Source organism: Mobula birostris, chromosome 23, assembly GCF_030028105.1.
Source record: "Mobula birostris isolate sMobBir1 chromosome 23, sMobBir1.hap1, whole genome shotgun sequence".
In the NCBI taxonomy this organism is placed as follows: domain Eukaryota; kingdom Metazoa; phylum Chordata; class Chondrichthyes; order Myliobatiformes; family Myliobatidae; genus Mobula; species Mobula birostris.
The window spans coordinates 63470994-63496600 of NC_092392.1; the positions used below are offsets into that span (position 1 = coordinate 63470994).

General features: G+C 47.6%; 1 protein-coding gene across 5 annotated transcripts in view; it reads left to right on the forward strand.

Annotated features, from left to right (window-relative positions):
- Positions 1-13539: 13539 nt before the first annotated feature.
- appl2 (adaptor protein, phosphotyrosine interaction, PH domain and leucine zipper containing 2) overlaps positions 13540-25607 on the forward strand; it is a 137603-nt gene continuing 125535 nt past the window's right edge. For 2 of the 5 annotated variants that reach the window (XM_072241683.1, XM_072241684.1), the window contains exons 1-2: positions 22963-23291; positions 23979-24038. In XM_072241683.1, coding sequence (XP_072097784.1) covers positions 23241-23291; positions 23979-24038 — 111 coding nt within the window. In that variant the 5' untranslated portion in view covers positions 22963-23240. Of the gene's footprint in view, positions 13709-17908; positions 18008-22962; positions 23292-23978; positions 24039-25607 lie in introns of those variants that run through there. The other 3 variants (XM_072241685.1, XM_072241681.1, XM_072241682.1) reach the window with 3 other exon arrangements.

Here is a 25607-nt window from a genome sequence, read left to right on the forward strand (position 1 = left end):
GAAACACAGGACAAACCAAGACTAAAACTGACAAAACCACATAATTATAAACATAGTTACAATAGTGCAAAGCAATACCGTAATTTGATAAAGAGCAGACCACGGGCACGGTAAAAAAAAGTCTCAAAGTCCCGATAGCCTCATCATCTCACGCAGACGGCAGAAGGGAGAAACTCTCCCTGCCATGAACCTCCAAGCGCCACAAACTTGTCGATGCAGCACCATTGGAAGCTACCGACCGCAGCAGACTCTGAATCTGTCTGAAAACTTCGAGCCTCCGACCAGCCCTCCAACACCGAGCACCATCCTCTGCAGAGTGCTTTGACCCCGCCCCGGCCGCCAAGCAACAAGCAAAGCCGAGGACTCGGGGCCTTCCCCTCCGGAGATTCTGGATTACACAGTAGCAGCAGCAGCGAAACAGGCATTTCAGAAATTTCACCAGATGTTCCTTCATGCTCTCACGTCTGTCTCCATCAAATCAGGATTGTGCACGGCACCCCACTTAACAGATAACAGACATCACCGCAAGAGTGGTCACTGCGAGCTGTGTCACGCTGCCATCTTCTCCTCCCTATCTTTTTCCCCTATGTAACTTCATAGTTACATCCTCAAAAAATTCCAGAAGATTAGTCAAGCATGATTTCCCCTTCGTAAATCCATGCTGACTCGGACCAATCCTGCTACTGCTATCCAAATATGCTGCTATTTCATCCTTTATAATTGACTCCAGCATCTTCCCCACCACTGATGTCAGACTAACTGGTCTGTAATTGCCTGTTTTCTCTCTCCCTCTTTTCTTCAAAAGAGGGATAACATTAGCTACCAATCCACAGGAACTGATCCTGAATCTATAGAACATTGGAAAATGATTACCAATGCGCCCACGATTTCTAGAGCCACCTCCTTAAGTACCCTGGGATGCAGACCATCAGGCCCTGGGGATTTATCACCTTTCAGTATCATCAGTTTACCCAACACCATTTCCTGCCTAATGTGAATTTCCTTCAGTTCCTCCGTTACCCTAGGTCCTCTGGCCACTATTACATCTGGGAGATTGTTTGTGTCTTCCCTAGTGAAGACAGATCCAAAGTATCTGTTCAGCTCGTCTGCCATTTCCTTGTTCCCCATAATAATTTCACCCGTTTCTGTCTTCAAGGGCCCAACTTTGGTCTCAACTAATTTTTTCCTCTTCACATACCTAAAGAAGCTTTTACTAGCCTCCTTTATATTCTTGGCTAGCTTACCTTTGTACCTCATCTTTTCTCCCCGTATTGCCTTTTTAGTTATCTTCTGTTGTTCCTTAAAAGTCTCCCAATCCTCTGGCTTCCGGCTCATCCTTGCTATGTTATACTTCCTCTCTTTTATTTTTATACTGTCCTTGACTTCCCTTGTCATCCACGGTCGCCCCTTACTCCCCTTAGAATCTTTCTTCCCCTTTGGAATGAACTGATCCTGCACCTTCTGTATTATTCCCAGAAATACCTGCCATTGTTGTTCCACTGTCATCCCTGCTGGGGTATCTTTCCAGTCAACTTTGGCCAGCTGCTACCTCATGGCTCCATAGTCCCCTTTGTTCAACTGTAATACTGACACTTCCAATTTTCCCTTCTCTCTCTTAAATTGTAGATGAAAACTTATCATATTATGGTCACTACCACCTAATGGCTCCTTTACCTCGAGTTCCCTTATCAAATCTGGCTCACTACACAACACTAAATCTAGAATTGCCTTCTCCCTGGTAGGGTCTAATATAAACGGCTCTAAGAATCCATCTCTGAGGCATTCCACAAACTCCCTTTCTTGGGGTCCAGTACCAACCTGATTTTCACAGTCTACCTGCATATTGAAATCCCCCATAACAACCGTAGAATTACCTTTGCCGCATGCCAATTTTAACTCTTGATTTAACTTGCACCCTATATCCAGGCTACTGTTTGGGGGCCTATAGATAACTCCCATCAGGGTCTTTTTGCCCTTACAGTTTCTCAGTTCTATCCACACTGACTCTACATCTCCTGATTCTATGTCTTCCCCTTGCAAGTGACTGAGTTTCATTCCTCACCAACAGAGCCACCCCAATCCCTCTGCCAACCTGTCTGTCCTTTCGATAGGATGTATACCCTGAATATTAATTTCCCAGCCCTGGTCCTCTTGCAGCCATGTCCCACAATATCATACTTGCCAATTTCCAACTGAGCCTCAAGCTCATCCACTTTATTTCTTACACTTCGTGCATTCATATATAATACTTTTAATCCATTTAAAGTAATACTTTTACTCCCCTCACCTTTCACATTGATTCCTATTGCACTTGGCCATACTCTCTGATCCCTTCCTGAGCTTTCTGCCCCATTAATTCTGTTGTCTTTCTTATCTTTTCTTATTCTCTCTTTCCCTTTCACTCCATCCTTATATTTCCAGTTTGTCTTCCCCCCAACTACTTAGTTTAAACACACCCGTGTACCAGTGGCAAACCTGCCTGCCAGAATGCTGGTCCCCCGTCTGTTAAGATGCAACCCGTCCCTTCTGTACAATTCATCCTCACCCTAAAACAGATCCCAGTGGTCCAATAATCTAAATCCCTGCCTCCCGCACCAGCTCCTCAGCCACACATTCAGATCCCCTATCTCCCTGTTCCTGTCCTCTCCAGCACAAGGAACTGGAAGCAAACCAGAGATAACCACCCTGGAGGTCCTGCTTTTCAGCCTTCTTCCGAGTTCTCTGAAGTCACGCTGCAGAATTTCTTTCCTCATCCTCCCGACGTCATTTGTGCTGACATGCACCACCACTTCCGGCTGTTCACCTTCACCCTTGAAGATGCCCTGCAATCGGTCTGTGACGTCCTGGATCCTGGCAGTGGGGAGGCACCACACCATCCTTAAATTCCACCTGTTGCCGTAGAAACCCCTTTCTGTACCTCTCACTATGGAGTCCCCTACTACTATGGCTCTGCCTGATTTCTGTCTCCTCGGCTTTGTTTCAGCGCCAATTTTTGACTCGCAGATCTGTCCACCTCTCAGACTGGCAGTGTCTTCTGTCCCAACAGCTTCCAAGAGGGTGAACCTGTTTTCAAACGGTACATCCCCCGGGGTCTCCTGTACTCCAAGCATCCATCCCTTCCTCATCATCGTCCCCCTTCTCTCTTCCGGTATCTTCGGTGTAACGACGTTGCTATAGGTCCTGTCCAGAAAACTCTCGGTTTCCTGGATGAATCTGAGGTCATCCAGTTGCTTCTCCAGTGGCTCAACACGGTCCTTCAGGAGCTGAACCTGGACACACTTTCCACATTTGTAGCAGCCAGAGGCACCATCAACGTCCCTGACCTCCCACATCATGCAAGCAGCACACTGAATGCTGCCTGTTTTAGAGAGTACGTATTATGATCAGAGATTAAGGGAGCTAGGGATTTCCTCTTTGGAGAGAAGGAGGATGAGAGGAGACATGATAGAGGTGTACAAGGTAATAAGAGGAATAGATAGAGTGGATAGCCAGCGCCTCTTCCCCAGGGCACCACTGCTCAATACAAGGGGACATGGCTTTAAGGTAAGGGGTGGGAAGTTCAAGGGGAACATTAGAGGAAGGTTTTTTACTCAGACAGTGGTTGGTGTGTGGAATGGTGGAGGCAGATACACTAGTGAAGTTTAAGAGACTACTAGACAGGTATATGGAGGAATTTAAGGTGGGGGGGTTATATGGGAGGTAGGGTTTGAGGGTCGGCACAACATTGTGGGCCAAAGGGCCTGAACTGTGCTGTACTATTCTATGTTCTATGAATCAGTTGACCTGTCATTTCTTGACAACTTCTAGCCCGCTCCAACTGTGGCATAGTCTCCTCCCTTAGCCTCCTTGCCGAAGACTCTCGAGACAAAGACTCACACTTTTCTCACAAGGCACTTCCCTTGACCAGGCCGCTCCCCGAGAGCAAACTTTGATTATATTGGCTGATATTTTGACAATTCGATTCACTTGTCACATCTCGGCCAACCTCGAACGTTTGTGTTGTTGGATGGTCCCGACCGGTTTTTAAATCAACCGCTCCTTCTCAGCCAATCCCCTCACTCACTCCTTCACTTGTTGCACCTTGGCCGACCTCGAACGTGGATGTGGACAGGAGAATTACATCATAGAACACCCCCCACTGTTGATGTAGACAGGAGTATTACATCATAGACCCCCCCCACCACTGTTAATGTGAACAGGAGCATTACATCATAGACCCCCCCCCCACTGTTGATGTGGACAGGAGTATTACATCATAACCCCTCCCCCCACTGTTGATGTGGACAGGAGCATTACATCATAAACCCCCCCCCCCACTGTTGATATGGACAGGAGTATTACATCATAGACCCCCCCCCCACTGTTGATGTGGACAGGAGCATTACATCATAGACCCCCCCCACTGTTGATGTAGACAGGAGCATTACATCATAACCCCCCCCCCACTGTTGATGTGGAGGGGAGCATTACATCATAATCCTCCCATTGTTGATGTGGACAGGAGCATTACATCATAACCCACCCCCACTGTTGATGAAGACAGGAGAATTACATCATAAACACCCCCCACTGTTGATAAGGACAGGAGCATTACATCATAAACATCCCCCCCCCACTGTTGATGTAGACAGGAGCATTACATCATAGACCCCCCCCCCCAGTGTTGATGTGGACAGGAGCATTACATCATAGACCCCCCCCCAGAGTTGATGTGGACCGGAGCATTACATCATAGACCCCCCCACTGTTGATGTAGACAGGAGAATTACATCATAACCCCCCCACTGTTGATGGAGTATTACATCATAGACCCCCCCCCATACTGTTGATGTGGACAGGAGCATTACATCATAGACCCCCTACTGTTGATGTAGACAGGAGCATTACATCATAGACCCCCCCCCCCCACTGTTGATGAAGACGAGAATTACACCATAAACCCTAGACAGGAGAATTACACCATAAACCCTCCCCCCACTGTTGAGTGGACAGGAAAATTACATCATAGACCCCTCCCCCCACTGTTCAGCATAACATCATAAACCCCCCCCCACTGTTGATGTGGACAGGAGCATTACATCATAACCCCCCCTCCCACTGTTGATGTAGACAGGAGCATCACATCATAAACCCTCCCCCACTGTTGATGTAGACAGGAGCATTACATCATAGACCCCCCCCCACTGTTGATGTAGACAGGAGCATTACATCATAACCCCCCCCCACTGTTGATGTGGAGGGGAGCATTACATCATAATCCTCCCATTGTTGATGTGGACAGGAGCATTACATCATAAACACCCCCCCCACTGTTGATGTAGACAGGAGCATTACATCATAGACCCCCCCCCAGTGTTGATGTGGACAGGAGCATTACATCATAGACCCCCCCCCCCCCAGAGTTGATGTGGACAGGAGCATTACATCATAGACCCCCCCCCCACTGTTCATGTGGACAGGAGCATTACATCATAAACCCTCCCCTCCACTGTTGATGTGGACAGGAGCATTACATCATAGACCCCCCCACTGTTGATGTGGACAGGAGAATTACATCATAGACTCCCCCCCCACTGTTGATGTGGACAGGAGCATTACATCATAAACCCTCCCCCTACTGTTGATGTGGACAGGAGCATTACATCATAGACCCCCCCACTGTTGATGGAGACAGGAGAATTACATCATAGACACCCCCCCCCCCACTGTTGATGTGGACAGGAGCATTACATCATAGACCCCCTCCCACATTGTTGATGTAGACAGGAGCATTACATCATAACCCCCCCACTGTTGATGTAGACAGGAGAATTACATCATAACCCCCCCACTGTTGATGTGGAGGGGAGCATTACATCATAACCCTCCCCCACTGTTGATGTAGACAGGAGCATTACATCATAGACCCCCCCCCAGTGTTGATGTGGACAGGAGCATTACATCATAGACCCCCCCCCAGAGTTGATGTGGACACGAGTATTACATCATAGACCCCCCCCCATACTGTTGATGAAGACGAGAATTACACTATAAACCCTAGACAGGAGGATTACACCATAAACCCTCCCCCCACTGTTGAGTGGACAGGAAAATTACATCATGGACCCCTCCCCCCACTGTTCAGCATAACATCATAGACCCCCCCCATGATGAAGACAGGAGCATTACATCATAGACCCCCCCCCACTGTTGATAAGGACAGGAGCATTACATCATAAACACCCCCCCCCCACTGTTGATGTAGACAGGAGCATTACATCATAGACCCCCCCACTGTTGATAAGGACAGGAGCATTACATCATAAACACCCCCCCCCACTGTTGATGTAGACAGGAGCATTACATCATAACCCTCCCCCACTGTTGATGTGGACAGGCGCATTACATCATAGACCCCCCCCCAGAGTTGATGTGGACCGGAGCATTACATCATAGACCCCCCCACTGTTGATGTGGACAGGAGTATTACATCATGGACCCCCCCCCCCACTGTTGATAAGGACAGGAGCATTACATCATAACCCCCCCCTACTGTTGATGTGGAGTATTACATCATAGACCCCCCCCATACTGTTGATGTAGACAGGAGCATTACATCATAGACCCCCTACTGTTGATGTAGACAGGAGGGGGTCTATGATGTAATGCTCCTGTCTACATCAACAGTACACCATAAACCCTAGACAGGAGAATTACACCATAAACCCTCCCCCCACTGTTGAGTGGACAGGAAAATTACATCATAGACCCCTCCCCCCACTGTTCAGCATAACATCATAGACCCCCCCCCCACTGTTGATGTGGACAGGAGCATTACATCATAGACCCCCCCCCCCACTGTTGATAAGGACAGGAGCGTTACATCATAACCCCCCCCCCCACTGTTGATGTGAAGGGGAGCATTACATCATAATCCTCCCATTGTTGATGTGGACAGGAGCATTACATCATAACCCACCCCCACTGTTGATGTAGACAGGAGAATTACATCATAGACCCCCCCCACTGTTGATAAGACAGGAGCATTACATCATAGACCCCCCCCCCAGTGTTGATGTGGACAGGAGCATTACATCATAGACCCCCCCCCCAGAGTTGATGTGGACAGGAGCATTACATCATAGACCCCCCCCCCACTGTTGATGTGGACAGGAGCATTACATCATAAACCCTCCCCTCCACTGTTGATGTGGACAGGAGCATTACATCATAAACCATCCCCCACTGTTGATGTGGACAGGAGAATTACATCATAGACCTCCCCCCCACTGTTGATGTGGACAGGAGCATTACATCATAGACCCCCCCACTGTTGATGTAGACAGGAGAATTACATCATAACCCCCCCACTGTTGATGTAGACAGGAGTATTACATCATAGACCCCCCCCCATACTGTTGATGTGGACAGGAGCATTACATCATAGACCCCCTACTGTTGATGTAGACAGGAGCATTACATCATAGACCACCCCCACCCCACTGTAGATGAAGACGAGAATTACACCATAAACCCTAGACAGGAGAATCACACCATAAACCCTCCCCCCACTGTTGAGTGGACAGGAAAATTACATCATAGACCCCTCCCCCCACTGTTCAGCATAACATCATAGACCCCCCCCCCCCCCACTGTTGATGTGGACAGGAGCATTACATTATAAACCCTCCCCTCCACTGTTGATGTGGAGGGGAGCATTACATCATAATCCTCCCATTGTTGATGTGGACAGGAGCATTACATCATAACCCACCCCCACTGTTGATGTAGACAGGAGAATTACATCATAGACCCCCCCCCACTGTTGATAAGGACAGGAGCATTACATCATAAACACCCCCCCCCACTGTTGATGTAGACAGGAGCATTACATCATAGACCCCCCCCCAGTGTTGATGTGGACAGGAGCATTACATCATAGACCCCCCCCCAGAGTTGATGTAGACAGGAGCATTACATCATAAACCCTCCCCTCCACTGTTGATGTGGACAGGAGCATTACATCATAAACCATCCCCCACTGTTGATGTGGACAGGAGAATTACATCATAAACCCTCCCCCTACTGTTGATGTGGACAGGAGCATTATATCATAAACCCCCCCCCCCACTGTTGATGTGGACAGGAGAATTACATCATAGACCCCCCCCCCCTTGATGTGGACAAGAGCATTACATCATAAACCCTCCCCCTACTGTTGATGTGGACAGGAGCATTACATCATAGACCTCCCACCTTGATGTAGCACTGTTGATGTGGACTGGAGCATTACATCATAACCCCCCCATTGTTCATGTGGACAGGAGCATTACATCATAGACCCCCCCCCACTGTTGATGAAGACAGGAGAATTCATAAACCCTCCCCCCCACTGTTGATGTGGACAGGAGCATTACATCATAAACCCTCCCCCACTATTGATATGGACAGGAGCATTACATCATAAACCCTCCCCCACTGTTGATGTGGACAGGAGCATTACATCATTACACCCCCCCCCCCACTGTTGAATTGGACAGGAGCATTATATCATAAACCCCCCCCCCCCAACACTGTTGATGTAGACAGGAGCATTACATCATAAACCCTCCACCTACTGTTGATGTAGACAGGAGCATTACATCATAGACCCCCCAACACTGTTGATGTAGACAGGAGCATTACATCATAAACCCTCCACCTACTGTTGATGTAGACCGGAGAATTACATCATAGACCTCCCTTGATGTAGCACTGTTGATGTGGACTGGAGCATTACATCATAACCTCCCCATAGTTCATGTGGACAGGAGCATTACATCATAGACCCCCCCCCACCAGTTGATGAAGACAGGAGAATTACACCATAAACCCTCCCCCCCCACTGTTGAACCCTCCCCCCACTGTTGACGTAGACAGGAGAATTACATCATAGACCCCCCCCCCACTGTTGATGTGGACAGGAGCATTACATCATAAACCCTCCCACATTGTTGATGTAGACAGGAGCATTACATCATAAACCCTCCCCCACTGTTGATGTGGACAGGAGCATTACATCATAAACCCTCCCCCACTGTTGATGTAGACAGGAGAATTACATCATAAACCCCCCCCCCCCACTGTTGATGTGGAGGGGAGCATTACATCATAACCCTCCCCCACTGTTGATGTAGACAGGAGCATTACATCATAAATCCTCCCCCACTGTTGATGTGGACAGGGGCATTACATCATAAACCCTCCCCCCCACTGTTGATGTGGACAGGAGCATTACATCATAGACCACCCCTCACTGTTGATGTAGACAGGAGAATTACATCATAAACCCCCCCCCCCCACTGTTGATGTAGACAGGAGAATTACATCATAACCCCCCCCACTGCTAATGTAGACAGGAGAATTACATCATAACCCCCCCCCACTGTTGATGTGGACAGGAGAATTACATCATAAACCCCTCCCCCCACTGTTGTGGACAGGAGCATTACATCATAGACCTCTCCCCCCCACTGTTGATGTGGACAGGAGCATTACATCATAGACCCCCTCCCACACTGTTGATGTGGACAGGAGCATTATATGATAGATTCTCCCCCAAACTTCCTCGTTAAATCTTCGTTTGCTGACATGAAGTGGAAAGATTGCTGCCTTACACCAGTGGTCCCCAACCAGGCCGTGAGGAAACGATATGATTTGGCGATAGGAGTCAGCTGCACCTTTCCTCACTCCCTGTCACGCCCACTATTGAGCCATTACGCATGCGAGATCATTACCCGCGCGTCATCCATTTCAGCGCAGGAAGGAGATCAACTCTTCGAGCTTGCAAATGCCGGCAGGCTGAAAAGTATGTTTGACATAACATCTCTGCCGGCATTCTGGATCAAAGTCAAGGCTGACGATCCTGAGATAGCCACGAAAGCACTGAAAACGTTGCTTCTATTTCCAACATATCTCTGCAATGAATGCAACGAAAACTAAATTGCAGAATAGACTGGACATTAGGAAACCCGTTCGAGTATTGCTGTCTCTCGTCACCCCTCGACAGGACCGTCTTGTTGCAGGAAAACAATCCCAGGGCTCTCACTGATTCAGCGATATTGGTGTGTTGCAATGATTTTATATGTTCATACGGGGAAAATATGTACTGCGTGTTTAATATCCAAACGATACTTAAAATGTTATGATGCTATTGACTTATATAACTGTATCACAATTACAGCACAGAAACAGGCCATCTCTGCCCTTCTAGTCCGTGCTGAACGCTACTCTCACCTAGTCCCACCGACCTGCACTCAGCCCATAACCCTCCATTCCTTTCCTGTCCATATACCTATCCAATTTTTCTTTAAAATTGCCTCTACCACTTCTACTGGATGTTTGTTCAACAGTTACTCACGCTCCCCTGTCCGCCCCTGATAATTGACATCACTATATTCATGCAAGGAAAATATGTGTTTAATATTAAATTCATTAGATAAACCCTTTTAGAAACGAAATTGAGTGTATTAGCTAATTATCATCTATATTCCGGTCGTGATTAACACCGCCCTCCCCTCCCCCCCCGAACAGAATCGCCAAAAACGATCTGTAGAAAAAAATCGTACATGTATGCGTACTTACGCATGAACACTGGTGCCCGCACAAGGCTTCATGGTCATTGTAGTCTTTCTCGGGGTAAACCCAGCAAATTTGACTGCTACTCTTGTCCGTTAGCAACCCTCCCCCCCCCCACCCCGGTCGGCAAGAATATTTTCAATATGAAACCGGTCCACGGTGCGAAAAAGGTTGGGGACCCCTGCCTTACACCATGTCACTGGGTTCTTTATCGCCTTCCCATACTCTGACGCATCGTTATTTGAGATATGGCCCAAAACTGTGGTGTCATCTGTAAACCTATAGATGGAATTAATGCAGAATCTGACCCAACAAGCATGGTGTATAGGAAGTAGATCAGGGCGATGAGGACACAACCTCTTGGGGCACATGTTGAGGATAACCATGATTCAAGATTCTTGTTTTGGAAGCAGTTAATTCTAATTATATGCAAACTCTTGAAGCAGTCATTACAGTAGGGATGCATGCTACTGGGGAATAATCTCTGAAGAAGCTCATCAGTCATTGAGCGATATAGGCCCTTTGGTCCATCAAGTCTGTGCCATCCACAGTGTCCACTAGCCCCAGCTTCCTGCACTTGACCTATATCCCTCCAAGCTCTGGCTCTCCTTTGCCCCTCTATGTACTGCTTCAATGATCCAACCACTTCCTCTGGCAGATTGCCCTATACATTCATCACCCTCTGTGTGAAAAAGTTCCCCCTCAGGTCCCTTTTAAATCTTTTTCCTCTCATGCTCGATAATTTTGGACTCCCCTACCACAAGGAAATAATTGCTACCATCTAGTTATGGTATTTCTACCTTATATTTGTCCCTGATAGCTTTTACTTAGAGATACAGGGCAGAGTTAGCCTTTCTAACTCTTCAAGCCACACCACCCTAACAAGTCCAATTTAATTCTAACCTAATCTCAGGATAATTTACAATGACCAATTAACCAACGTCTTTGGACCATTGTAGGAAACGAAGCACCCAGGAGAGACCCATGCATTCCGCAGGGAACCAGTGCAGTACACTCCTTACAGTGGATGCCACCATTGAGGTCTCGAGCTGCAAGTGTCCCACTAACCGCTACGTTGCCACGACGCCCGTATACAAATCTCTATAAGGTCACTCCTCAATGGCCATACTCCAGTGATAAAACACCTAGCCTGCCTAATCTCCTCTTGTAACTCACGTTCTCTAGTCCAGACTACATTCTCAAATCTTTTCCATACTCTTTCCAATGTAACCATGTCTTTCCTGTAATAGGGTGACCAAAACTGCACACAGTGCTTCAAGTGCAGCCCCACCAATGACTTAATCAAGTGGGCACTGTTATGATTTGATGCACTTTTAGAGCAGGTGGCTGCCTCAGGCCGCAGCAGTGAGAGGTTGAAAATGTCCTTGAACACTCCGCCCCGTGGGCACAGATTTTCAGTAGCTGGCCACGTACACCATGGGGCCTGATATCTTGGTAGGATTCACCTTCTTCTTTGATATTCTGCTATCAGCTCCCAAGACAGAGAGCAAACAGTTGACAGATCCTGTGGGGATTCATGCTGATGTGGTGTTATTCCCCATTTCAAAGGGTGCATAAAAGGCATTGAGCTCATTGGGGAGTGAAGCATCACAGCCATTGATTTTTGCCTTATGGAAAGTAATGGCACACATGTTTGTTGACAACATTTGAAAGGCACATGGGTAGTAAGGACTTAAGCAAAAAAATAGGCAAATAGGTTTAAATGGGAATTTAATTCAGTATAGACTGGTTGGGGCAAAGGACCTGTTTCTGTGCTATAAAACACCAGTTTAGGGTGAGGTGTAGGAAAGAGATTCACAGGGAATGTGAGGAGGAATTTGTTACATCAGAGGGTGGTTGGAGTCTAGAACACACTGCCTGAGGGAGTGGGGGGAGACAGGGCCACTCACTACACTGGAGGGATCCAAAGTTCAAAGTAAATTTACTATCAAGGTACACACGTCAGCATATACAACCCTGAGATTCATGTTCCTGTAGGCATTCACAGTAAATACAAGGAAACACAACAGAATCCGTGAAAACAACACACAAAGGTGAGAAACAACCAATGTACAAAAGACAAACTGCAAATAAAAACAACAGTAATAATACTAACTCATAAAAGGCACCATACCTTACTCTAAATACAAGCCTGACCAGTTTTAGAGACAGACACCTACAAATTATATTACAACATATCCATTACTACATACAGGATGATCTATAGTAACTGTCTGGATATAATAACACAGGATAAACAAGCAGGAACAACTTACTTGATAGATACTTTACCAAAATCAGTAAGTGAAAAGCAGAAATAAAAGAGGAAATTGAAAGACTATGGACCATGAACATTGTCCCGATAGTAATATCTACAACTGGTATCACCCCGAAGTCACTTCACAATAGCATTAAACAGTCAGGTCTACACAGTAGTATCTATGTAGATCTCCAGAAAGCCACACTTCTAAACACCACTAGTCTGAAAGCTCCTAACAATTGAGCAGGGACTGTGCCCGTGCCTCGAGTTCTACCAGCTTGAACTGAAAAAAAAAAAAATACAATGAGAATAAGTATTCAGAACATGAGTTGTGGAGTTCCATTGGTTGTGGCATCAGTTCAGAGTTGAGCTGAGTGAAATATTCATGGCTTTAAACATTAAATTAATTCAAAGGAAGACTCCAAAGTCAAACTGTAACCCGAGCTTTACTTTAAGCGAGACGCCACGTATTTCGTGGCCGCGTGATGATGTAACGCATTCAATTCACGTGTTTATACATATAACTCGTAATTAATTATTTAAAAGGACAAGAATGCTTAATCCACACATAAATAAATATATACACACGCTGACAAATAGTAGACATGACGATTCTACTTCACGATTACGGTTGATTCGTGTCAGTGTTGGGGATAGCACGGACTCGACGAGCCGAACGGCGTTCTGCCCGTGACTGTGGCGCAGACCGAAGGCAGGAGCGCGGAAGGCGGGAGCGAGCGCCCATGTTTGGAGCGCGGGCACGGATCGCGGACACGCGCCGTGTTGGGAGCGGAGAAGATGCCGCCCGTAGACAGGCTGCTGCTGGAGGAGGCGCTGCTGGACAGTCCGCAGGTAGGAGCCGCCGCGGGACGCGGGACCCTGGGCCCGGGGCCGGGTCTGGATCCGCCGCAACCCCGAGCCCGCAACCGCAACACAGCCCAGGCCCGCACTCCGCCGTAGTACACGGACCTGAGCTCCCGGTCCTGGACAGGGGAGGCGGGCCCGGCCGGAGCTCGAACCTCGGCCACAGCGCCCACTCCCTTCCCCTGGTACCGCTCCTTCTTCCACACCCTGCTCTACCTCATCACCTCTCACCCATCTCACTCCTTAACCCCTCATCCCCATCACCTCTCACCCCCATCAACCCCTAACCCATCATCATCCCCATCACTTCTCACCCCTCACCCCACAACCCCTAATCCATCATCTCCCTCACCTCTCACCCATCTCACTCCTTAACCCCTCATCCCCATCACCTCTCACCCCCATCAACCCCTAACCCATCATCATCCCCATCACTTCTCACCCCTCACCCCACAACCCCTAATCCATCATCTCCCTCACCTCTCACCCATCTCACTCCTTAACCCCTCATCCCCATCACCTCTCACCCCTTAATCCCCCCACCCCATCCTATCATCATCCCCATCACTTCTCACCCCTCACCCCACAACCCCAATCCATCATCTCCCTCACCTCTCACCCATCTCACTCCTTAACCCCTCATCCCCATCACCTCTCACCCCTTAATCCCCCCACCCCATCCTATCATCATCCCCATCACTTCTCACCCCTCACCCCACAACCCCTAATCCATCATCTCCCTCACCTCTCACCCATCTCACTCCTTAACCCCTCATCCCCATCACCTCTCACCCCCATCAACCCCTAACCCATCATCATCCCCATCACTTCTCACCCCTCACCCCACAACCCCTAATCCATCATCTCCCTCACCTCTCACCCATCTCACTCCTTAACCCCTCATCCTCATCACCTCTCACCCCTTAATCCCCCCACCCCATCCTATCATCATCCCCATCACTTCTCACCCCTCACCCCACAACCCCAATCCATCATCTCCCTCACCTCTCACCCATCTCACTCCTTAACCCCTCATCCCCATCACCTCTCACCCCTTAATCCCCCCACCCCATCCTATCATCATCCCCATCACTTCTCACCCCTCACCCCACAACCCCTAATCCATCATCTCCCTCACCTCTCACCCATCTCACTCCTTAACCCCTCATCCTCATCACCTCTCACCCATCTCACTCCTTAACCCCTCATCCCCATCACCTCTCACCCATCTCACTCCTTAACCCCTCATCCCCATCACCTCTCACCCCTTAATCCCCCCACCCCATCCTATCATCATCCCCATCACTTCTCACCCCTCACCCCATCAACCCCTAATCCATCATCTCCCTCACCTCTCACCCATCTCACTCCTTAACCCCTCATCCCCATCACCTCTCACCCCCATCAACCCCTAACCCATCATCATCCCCATCACTTCTCACCCCTCACCCTACAACCCCTAATCCATCATCTCCCTCACCTCTCACCCATCTCACTCCTTAACCCCTCATCCCCATCACCTCTCACCCCCCCACCCCATCCTATCATCATCCCCATCACTTCTCACCCCTCACCCTACAACCCCTAATCCATCATCTCCCTCACCTCTCACCCATCTCACTCCTTAACCCCTCATCCCCATCACCTCTCACCCTCACCCCTTAACCCCCCACCCCATCCTATCATCATCCCCATCACTTCTCACCCCTCACCCCACAACCCCTAATCCATCATCTCCCTCACCTCTCACCCATCTCACTCCTTAACCCCTCATCCCCATCACCTCTCACCCTTTAATCCCCCCACCCCATCCTATCATCATCCCCATCACTTCTCACCCCTCACCCCACAACCCCTAATCCATCATCTCCCTCACCTCTCACCCATCTCACTCCTTAACCCCTCATCCCCATCACCTCTCACCCCTTAATCCCCCCACCCCATCCTATCATCATCCCCATCACTTCTCACCCCTCACCCCACAACCCCTAATCCATCATCTCCCTCACCTCTCACCCATCTCACTCCTTAACCCCTCATCCCCATCACCTCTCACCCCCCACCCCATCATATCATCATCCCCATCACCTCTCACCCTCACCCCTTAACCCCCCACCCCATCCTATCATCATCCCCATCACTTCTCACCCCTCACCCCACAACCCCTAATCCATCATCTCCCTCACCTCTCACCCATCTCACTCCTTAACCCCTCATCCCCATCACCTCTCACCCCCCACCCCATCATATCATCATCCCCATCACCTCTCACCCTCACCCCTTAACCCCCCACCCCATCCTATCATCATCCCCATCACTTCTCACCCCTCACCCCACAACCCCTAATCCATCATCTCCCTCACCTCTCACCCATCTCACTCCTTAACCCCTCATCCCCATCACCTCTCACCCCCATCAACCCCTAACCCATCATCCCCTTCATCTCACCCCTTAACCTCTCACCCCATTATCCCCGTCACCTCACAGCCTTCATCCCATCAGCCCCCTCACCTCTCACCTGTTGCCTTTATCTCACCCTTAACCCCTCACCCCATCATAACCATCACCCCCATCAACCCCTCACCCATCAGTCCTCTCACCCCATTATACCTATCAACCCCATCAGCCCTCGGCCCTCACCCCCCAACACCTAACCCATCACCCCTCATCTCACCCTTCAGCCCTCATCATCCCCATCACCTCTCACCCATCATCCCCATCTCACTCCTCACCCCCATCAACCCCTAACCCAACATCTCCCTCACCCCTCACCCATCAGCCCCCTCATCTCTCACCCCATCATTCCCCCTCACCGCCATCATTCCCTATCATCCCCTTCACCCCTCACCCATCACCCCCATCTCACCCCTTACCCCATCACCCCTCATCATCCCCCTCACCCCATCCTCCCATTGCCATACTCCTGTTATCTCAGCACACTAGCCCATGCTCCTTCACCTCTCTCACACTTTCACATTACTCTCACCCCAACTACCTTCAGCATCCCAGAACCAGCCCAGCCATTGCATTAGATCACTGCTACTGCCTGATTCACCCCTGACCACTAAATGTGTGTTGGGGCAACAGCGTCCGAGGGGTTGAATAGCCTCTAACCCTCATGAGAAGTCCTTTGCCTATTGGGATTTGGTATCAGAATCCGGATCAGCAGGACTACTGGAGGGCACGCTTCCCCCTCTCCCTTCCGAAGTGAGTGGTCTGCTCCCAAACGGTTAATGGAGGAAGGGTGTGTGGACAGAAGGGGGACTGCGTGAGATGAAGACGTGAGAGACTAACAGATGCTGGAAACTGGAATGGTAAAGGCCAACCCTGACTCAAAATGTTGAGCTACATCGTTTGTCTGCACCAGATGCTGCTTCAGCTGCTGAGGTCCTTGTGCTGGGGTGAAGTAATCTAGTGGGGGGAAAGGGCCAATGATGATGGAGGCAGGTGTAGTGTGTGTGTGTGTGTGTGTGTGTGAAATATCTGTGTCAAGTGAAAGTTTGTGCTGTGTGTACCACCAACCCGGTTTCCAGCTGTCTTGTCTTGGAACTCCTTAGACCAAAACCTTGTGGTAACAAAAATTGCATACTTTTGAGATTTGCCAATATGCCATACTAGACTCCCAAACCTATTTCATTCTTTCCTCATCCAAATCTACCTGCCCAAGTTTCTACTGTTCACCAACACACGAAAGGCGATTTATGGCAATCAGTTATGGCACCTGCGTGTCTGGATGATGGGAGTAAGGGTGCCCACGCAGTCACAGGAAGAATTTGTGTTGTGACCTTGCAGTCCCTCTGTAGCTGTTACACATGATCGTGCGTTGTTACCATTTTTACCTAGTTCTGCCTCAATGTTCTGTTCGTTATAAACAGTATGCAAGAGAAGCTTTTCACTGTATCTCAGTACGTGTGACAGTAATAAACCTGTTCCAATTCCAACCTTCTCATGGACAGTAGCCGAGCTCAGGATTGCTGGAGCATGCCCTTTGTTGTGTGTGGAGAGCTTGTCCACCACATAGGTGACTTAAATGTGGCCCCAGCAAGATTCTCCCAAGATATTAAAATTGAGTAGATTGCATTCACAAAGTTGAATGTTTATGACAGCAGTAGTTTTGACACCTTGAAAGCAAAACCATAATGTATTTTTATGCATTTGCAAAAAGTGGTATGCATTTTCCTGTTTCAGACACGTTCCCTGCTGAGTGTGTTTGAGGAGGATGCAGGCACTTTAACTGACTACACAAACAACCTGCTGCAAGCCATGCAGAGGGTCTACGGTGCTCAGGTTAGTTGATTTGCTCATGTCATCGGTTTGAGATAACTAGCTTTACAACCAACTGTGAGGTTAATTCTCTGACTGCCTGGCCTGATGGAAATTTGCTGCATTTCTTATTGCAGGTTTCCAGCAACGTCACAGTTCCATTACAGTCTATTCCTTCTCTCTGCCCTGCCTTCTTTCTTTTCTCAGCTGCCTTTTTATTTACACCTGTTCCAGACAGGTAATGAAGAGACCCCACCCTGCATCAGGTGGCATCAGTTCCTTCTGTTGTCCTTCAGCATTGCTTGGTCTCCACCCTATTGCACACATTCCCTTTGTCCTCTCTAACCTTCCCCTTTCTCTGCACAGATTTCTGTCCTATCACCTACCTGAATAATTCCTTCTTCCCCATTTTTCTGTTTATATTCCTTGTTGAATTATGTTGGTTTATAATTAATGTCTGTAGTAACCTAGAAATCCATATCTCACATCTTGGATCTTTCATGACGCATACTTTATAATGTAATTACAGATAACACAAAGACTTTCTGCCCAAAAATAGATTAATGTGCAGTAAATACTTGAGTTTAAGCTTCAGTCAACCACTCCCTTTACCTGCCAAACCAGCCTGGGCCCACTGAGAAAACAGTGGAAGATATGCTTCACAACGCTCAATAATAAAAGAAGCTGGTGAAGAGCCCCTGACTGACTCAGTGCTCACTCAAGTTATCCATCATAAGGCAACGTGCATTTTGGAATTAGATGATTAACTTGAAGGGAAAAGGGGAAAAATAAATCTTTTCAAACTCCTCCCTGAACCCCCAATTAACGTTGTAGCTTAATGGAAAGATGTTCCACGTTAGAGAGGCGGAGGTTGGCCCCAAAGGGTTGAGCAGATCTAGACAAGCTAGTGATAAACTGTGCCTACAGGAGACATGGTCATAGAGACTCTTCAGGCAGGGGTTAGTAGAGAGGTCCATGTGTGGACAGGCATGCCTTCACATCAGCAAGGTCCCTGTGCATGCTTTACTTGCTCCTGTACATTGAAGGAAAAGTTACCTCTCCTTGAACATGGATTTTAGTTAAGAGATTGGCAGCAGCGATGGGAATGGTCCCGAGACTGGGGACATTGAGCAGGTCCCCAACCTCGCTGAGAAAGCTGTGGGGGGCCTTGTCTGAGGTTACAGAAGATCTCATATGTCACTCAGTCAAGCCCACCAGTGAATAACAGGTTTTGTGTTTTAGACTAGCAAGGTTGACAATAGCACTGAAAATTTAATATTGTGCTACTACTGATGCTTTTCAGGGACTTTTGCACTGGGTAAAAAGTGTCAGGGAGAACAGAAATGAGGCATATAAATGAGGGCATGAGTGGCCCAGGAAAGTGCACAAACACTGTTACAGAAACTTTATAAATCAGAGCATTGAGTATAGGAGTTGGGATGTAATGTTGAAATTGTACAAAGCATTGGTAAGGCCAAATTTGGAGTATTGTGTACAGTTTTGGTCACCAAATCATAGGAAAGATGTCAACAAAATAGAGAGAGTACAGAGAAGATTTACTAGAATGTTAAGCAACACACATCAAAGTTGCTGGTGAACACAGCAGGCCAGGCAGCATCTGTAGGAAGAGGTGCAGTCGACGTTTCAGGCCGAGACCCTTCGTCAGGACTAACTGAAGGAAGAGTGAGTAAGGGATTTGAAAGTTGGAGGGGGAGGGGGAGATCCAAAATGATAGGAGAAGACAGGAGGGGGAGGGATAGAGCCAAGAGCTGGACAGGTGATAGGCAAAAGGGGATACGAGAGGATCATGGGACAGGAGGTCCGGGAAGAAAGACAAGGGGGGGGGGACCCAGAGGATGGGCAAGAGGTATATTCAGAGGGACAGAGGGAGAAAAAGGAGAGTGAGAGAAAGAATGTGTGCATAAAAATAAGTAACAGATGGGGTACGAGGGGGAGGTGGGGCCTTAGCGGAAGTTAGAGAAGTTGATGTTCATGCCATCAGGTTGGAGGCTACCCAGACGGAATATAAGGTGTTGTTCCTCCCACCTGAGTGTGGCTTCATCTTTACAGTAGAGGAGGCCGTGGATAGACATGTCAGAATGGGAATGGGATGTGGAATTAAAATGTGTGGCCACTGGGAGATCCTGCTTTCTCTGGCGGACAGAGCGTAGATGTTCAGCAAAGCGGTCTCCCAGTCTGTGTCGGGTCTCACTAATATGTAAGAGGCCAGATTGGGAGCACCGGACGCAGTATATCACCCCAGTCGACTCGCAGGTGAAGTGTTGCCTCACCTGGAAGGACTGTTTGGGGCCCTGAATGGTGGTAAGGGAGGAAGTGTAAGGGCATGTGTAGCACTTGTTCCGCTTACACGGATAAGTGCCAGGAGGGAGATCAGTGGGGAGGGATGGAGGGGACGAATGGACAAGGGAGTTGTGTAGGGAGCGATCCCTGCGGAAAGCCGGGGGGGGGGGGAGGGAAAGATGTGCTTAGTGGTGGGATCCCGTTGGAGGTGGCGGAAGTTACAGAGAATATGTTGGACCCGGAGGTTGGTGGGGTGGTAGGTGAGGACCAGGGGAACCCTATTCCTAGTGGGGTGGCGGGAGGATGGAGTGAGAGCAGATGTACGTGAAATGGGGAGATGCGTTTAAGAGCAGAGTTGATAGTGGAGGAAAGGAAGCCCCTTTCTTTAAAAAAGGAAGACATCCCCCTCGTCCTAGAATGAAAAGCCTCATCCTGAGAGCAGATGCGGCGGAGACGGAGGAATTGCGAGAAGGAGATGGCGTTTTTGCAAGAGACAGGGTGAGAAGAGGAATAGTCCAGATAGCTGTGATCCACTGATGTCTACTATAAGCCTACTGACTCTCACAGCTATCTGGACTATTCCTCTTCTCACCCTGTCTCTTGCAAAAACGCCATCCCCTTCTCGCAATTCCTCTGTCTCCGCCGCATCTGCTCTCAGGATGAGGCTTTTCATTCTAGGACGAGGGAGATGTCTTCCTTTTTTAAAGAAAGGGGCTTCCCTTCCTCCACTATCAACTCTGCTCTTAAACGCATCTCCCCCATTTCACGTACATCTGCTCTCACTCCATCCTCCCGCCACCCCACTAGGAATAGGGTTCCCCTGGTCCTCACCTACCACCCCACCAGCCTCCGGGTCCAACATATTATTCTCCGTAACTTCCGCCACCTCCAACGGGATCCCACCACTAAGCACATCTTTCCCTCCCCCCCCACTTCTGCATTCCGCAGGGATCGCTCCCTACACAACTCCCTTGTCCATTCGTCCTCCCCATCCCTCCCCACTGATCTCCCTCCTGGCACTTATCCGTGTAAGTGGAACAAGTGCTACACATGCCCTTACACTTCCTCCCTTACCACCATTCAGGGCCCCAAACAGTCCTTCCAGGTGAGGCAACACTTCACCTGTGAGTCGACTGGGGTGATATACTGCGTCCGGTGCTCCCGATCTGGCCTTTTATATATTGGCGAGTCCCGACGCAGACTGGGAGACCGCTTTGCTGAACATCTACGCTCTGTCCGCCAGAGAAAGCAGGATCTCCCAGTGGCCACACATTTTAATTCCACATCCCATTCCCATTCTGACATGTCTATCCACGGCCTCCTCTACTGTAAAGATGAAGCCACACTCAGGTTGGAGGAACAACACCTTATATTCCGTCTGGGTAGCCTCCAACCTGATGACATAAACATCGATTTCTCTAACTTCCGCTGATGCCCCACCTCCCCCTCGTACCCCATCTGTTACTTATTTTTATGCACACATTCTTTCTCTCACTCTCCTTTTTCTCCCTCTGTCCCTCTGAATATACCTCTTGCCCATCCTCTGGGTCCCCCCCCCTCCTTGTCTTTCTTCCCGGACCTCCTGTCCCATGATCCTCTCGTATCCCCTTTTGCCTATCACCTGTCCAGCTCTTGGCTCTATCCCTCCCCCTCCTGTCTTCTCCCCCTCCCCCTCCCCCTCCCCCTCCCCCTCCCCCTCCCCCTCCAACTTTCAGATCCCTTACTCACTCTTCCTTCAGTTAGTCCAGACGAAGGGTCTCGGCCTGAAACGTCGACTGCACCTCTTCCTACAGATGCTGCTTGGCCTGCTGCGTTCACCAGCAACTTTGATGTGTGTTGCTTGAATTTCCAGCATCTGCAGAATTCCTGTTGTTTACTAGAATGTTATCTGGGTTTCATCACCTAAGTTACAGAAAAAGGTTGAACAAGTTGGGTCTTTATTCTTTGGAGCGTAGAAGGTTGAGAGGGGACTTGATAGAGGGGTTTAAAATTCTGAGGGGGATAGATAGAGTTGACATGGATAGGCTTTTTCCATTGAGAGTGGGGGAGATTCAAACGAGGACATGGGTTGAGAGTTAAAGGGCAAAAGTTTAGGGGTAACATGAGGGGGAACTTCTTTACTCAGAGAGTGGTAGCTTTGTGGAACGAGCTTCCAGCAGAAGTGGTTGAGGCAGGTTCGATGTTGTCACTTGAAGTTAAATTGGATAGCTATATGGTGTTACGTATATGGCAACAATGAATATCAATCGAAACAGGTTATATAAAAACAACCAAACATTTATTAAGCACAGATAAACGATAAAAAAAACAAATTAACCGTTATGCAGCCGTTCAACAACTCGTCACTCGGCACTGGTTCTTAAAGCGTTAAATGCGAAGAGTTCTTAAAGTGATAAAGTCAGCTATAGTTCTTAAAATGGTAAATTTGAAAGGCCAACAGATTTATACGTTCAATTAGGAGAGACTTCTCTGGTGAAGGATTTCTTCACAGACGCGACTTTCCTGCTGGTTCTGTCCACAGGATTCACGTGGCAATAAATAAACAGTTTTAACCAAATGACCTTAAATTCTTTTAGAGAGAGCAAACCTTTGCATGAACTCTTTGCTCTTTTTGACAAGAGTTATCTGGATGCAGGTCGCTATTCCTTCAACGAAGACTCAATAAGGTCGATCCTTTGTTAAACTGCCAAACGATGCCGACTCCTCTCAATCCTTCGATCCTGTACTTTGATAAAGTCTTCACTCTCGCTTCTACTACTGGAATTGAGTAAATCAGCACATCTAGCCAAAAATTTCCAGTCCAATAATATTGCAATAGAATGCAACACTATGTTTTAAAAATGAAACTGTGTCACAAAAACAAACACGCAACAGAAACGGAGACACAGCACGTTCTACCTGGAAATCTACAAACTAAAAACTAACTGCGTCATCTGGGGTCGACCCTTATATACCTATGGTGCACATGTCATCACATGACCTCACATCGCCAGGAAAATCACATCAGGTAACCTCCAAACCATTACATCATTCTCACAAAAAAAAAACAGAGATCTCCTTGAGCATGTAACAATGGACAGGAAAGGAATGGAGGGTTATAGGCTGAGTGCAGGTCAGTGGGACTAGGTGAGAGTAAGAGTTCGGCACGGACTAGAACGGCCGAGATGGCCTGTTTCTGTGCTGTAATTGTTATATATGGAAACAGCACTTGTGTTTGGATTTTTGTGAATGATCTTAGAAAGAACAATTGATGCAAATAACAAAGCTTGTCACAAAAATTACCTGCAGAATTTAAGTTCTTCTGTAAAGGATTTTGCAAATTCTGGCTTGTATATGTATGTGAATTTGCATTCTGCGTATTGATGGGTAGTGAAGACCATACATAAATGCAGTGTCGTAGAACATGGACATTTACAGCACATTACAGGCTCTTCGGCCCACAATGTTGTGCGGACCATGTCACTTGTTATCGTAATATAGTGACAAATTGTAGTTGCAGAAATAGTATCAAAAGGAATGGCAGATTGGTATTTCTGTTGTTAGCTGTTTTCATGGAGTTTGTTTCGAGCATTTGAAAGATTAAGGACTGCATATTTATTAACACTGAACACTGTTTGTAGAATTCCTGTCATTACATTGCTGCCTTTAGACATATGTATCACACTTACCGAATCTGGATTTTTATGTTTTACAGAATGAGATGAGTATTGCCACACAACAGCTATCCAAGCAGCTCCTTGAATATGAGAAGCAGGTGAGAGTATGTCTGGGGTTTAATACCGACCTTTCTTTCCCATTCATTTTCCAAAGTAGTTCGTGTAGGTGGTTGTTCATTCTAGACTAAGAAAATGGCCTTAAAGACCTGGTATTTCAAATAATGTAATTCAGTAACATGGCTGGGTAATGCACTGAACTGCTGCTGTCTGTTTAACTGTAAATGATTGTGGCATTGACACTGAAGCTGGTGATATAGAAATCTTTATTCAGCACAACAAGCGGACATCATTCCGGAGACACTCTTGGTAGAGGCTCGCAAACCCAAAGGTAAGATCAAAAGTAACAGTAGGCGATTCAACACAATTTCAATAGTTACAATGACATTGTTTACTTCAATACTTTGAGATGCATAGTGGAAACCCATTGTAATTGATAAGGTACCTCTGAAGGTCCAGACACCTTTGGAAGAAACTAATTAACACAAATATTCTAAAACATTTTGATAACAGAGAGCCATTCGCCCAAAATTAATGTTGTCAGGGCTGTCTCTGAGTACACAAATATGGTAAGTACACAAAAACTATTGATTGCCTTTACCTGTGACCATGTTTGACATGCTAAGTGACAACATCTGTCTGGTTTGCCAGCTTACTGTCAAGTCACATTGATGCAAATAACTTAGCAATGTTGCCTGGTTTAATGCAAGCCAATTTACATCCTCATTGTCTTAACGTTTGTCTCGTACGTTTGCAGTCTCCTAGTCTGTGGAGCAGCCAGTGCTTTTAACTTCAATTTACTGCTTGCAAGTTACAAAATTCAAGGCTAATTGCAAGCTTCTTGAACTTATTTACGTTTACAATAAGAACTGAAGCCTGGTTCTTGTTTGAATTAATATCTGCTATATTTACATATAGTCAAGTCTACCGTATTTCCAGTTGTAGTGTATGGCTGTGAGAGCTAGATTGTTAGTAAGGCAGAATACAAAAGAATCGACACCTTCGAACTTGGATGCTGGAAGGAAGTGTTAAAGAGTTCGTTGGACAGCAAGAAGATCTAACAAGTCTATACTTGAAGAGATACAGCCAGACTGCTCACTAGGAGGCTTGATTATGAGACAAAAGCTCAAATATTTCACCACAGAATGAGAAGACAGGATTCCTTGGAGAAGACTCTCATGTTAGGTGAAACAGAAGGTAAAAGAAGGAGAGGACTACAGAGGCTATGATGGATAGATAATATTACTCAGACAATGCGTATCACCTTGGGGGATTTAGAGAGACAGTTTCCAACAAGAAGGCTTGGTGTGCAGGGGTCCATGAGGTCACGAAGAGTCGGACTCAACTTAACGACTGAACAACAACATATTCACACAGCTCCAGTATACTCCCTAGCAGTGGTGCTCGATGACAGTGGCTCTGCCCCATTCACTACTCAGGCCACACCATTTACTACTGTCAGACTGATACAGAAACTGAAGTCGAAGTATTTAGGCTGCTGCTTAAAAGAATCAGACAAAGTAAAGCTGGCTGCCTTCCTCCTCCTGATGATAACATTACACCATCATCACAAAATGGAAAGCAAGCCCACTAATCCAATCACAAACAAG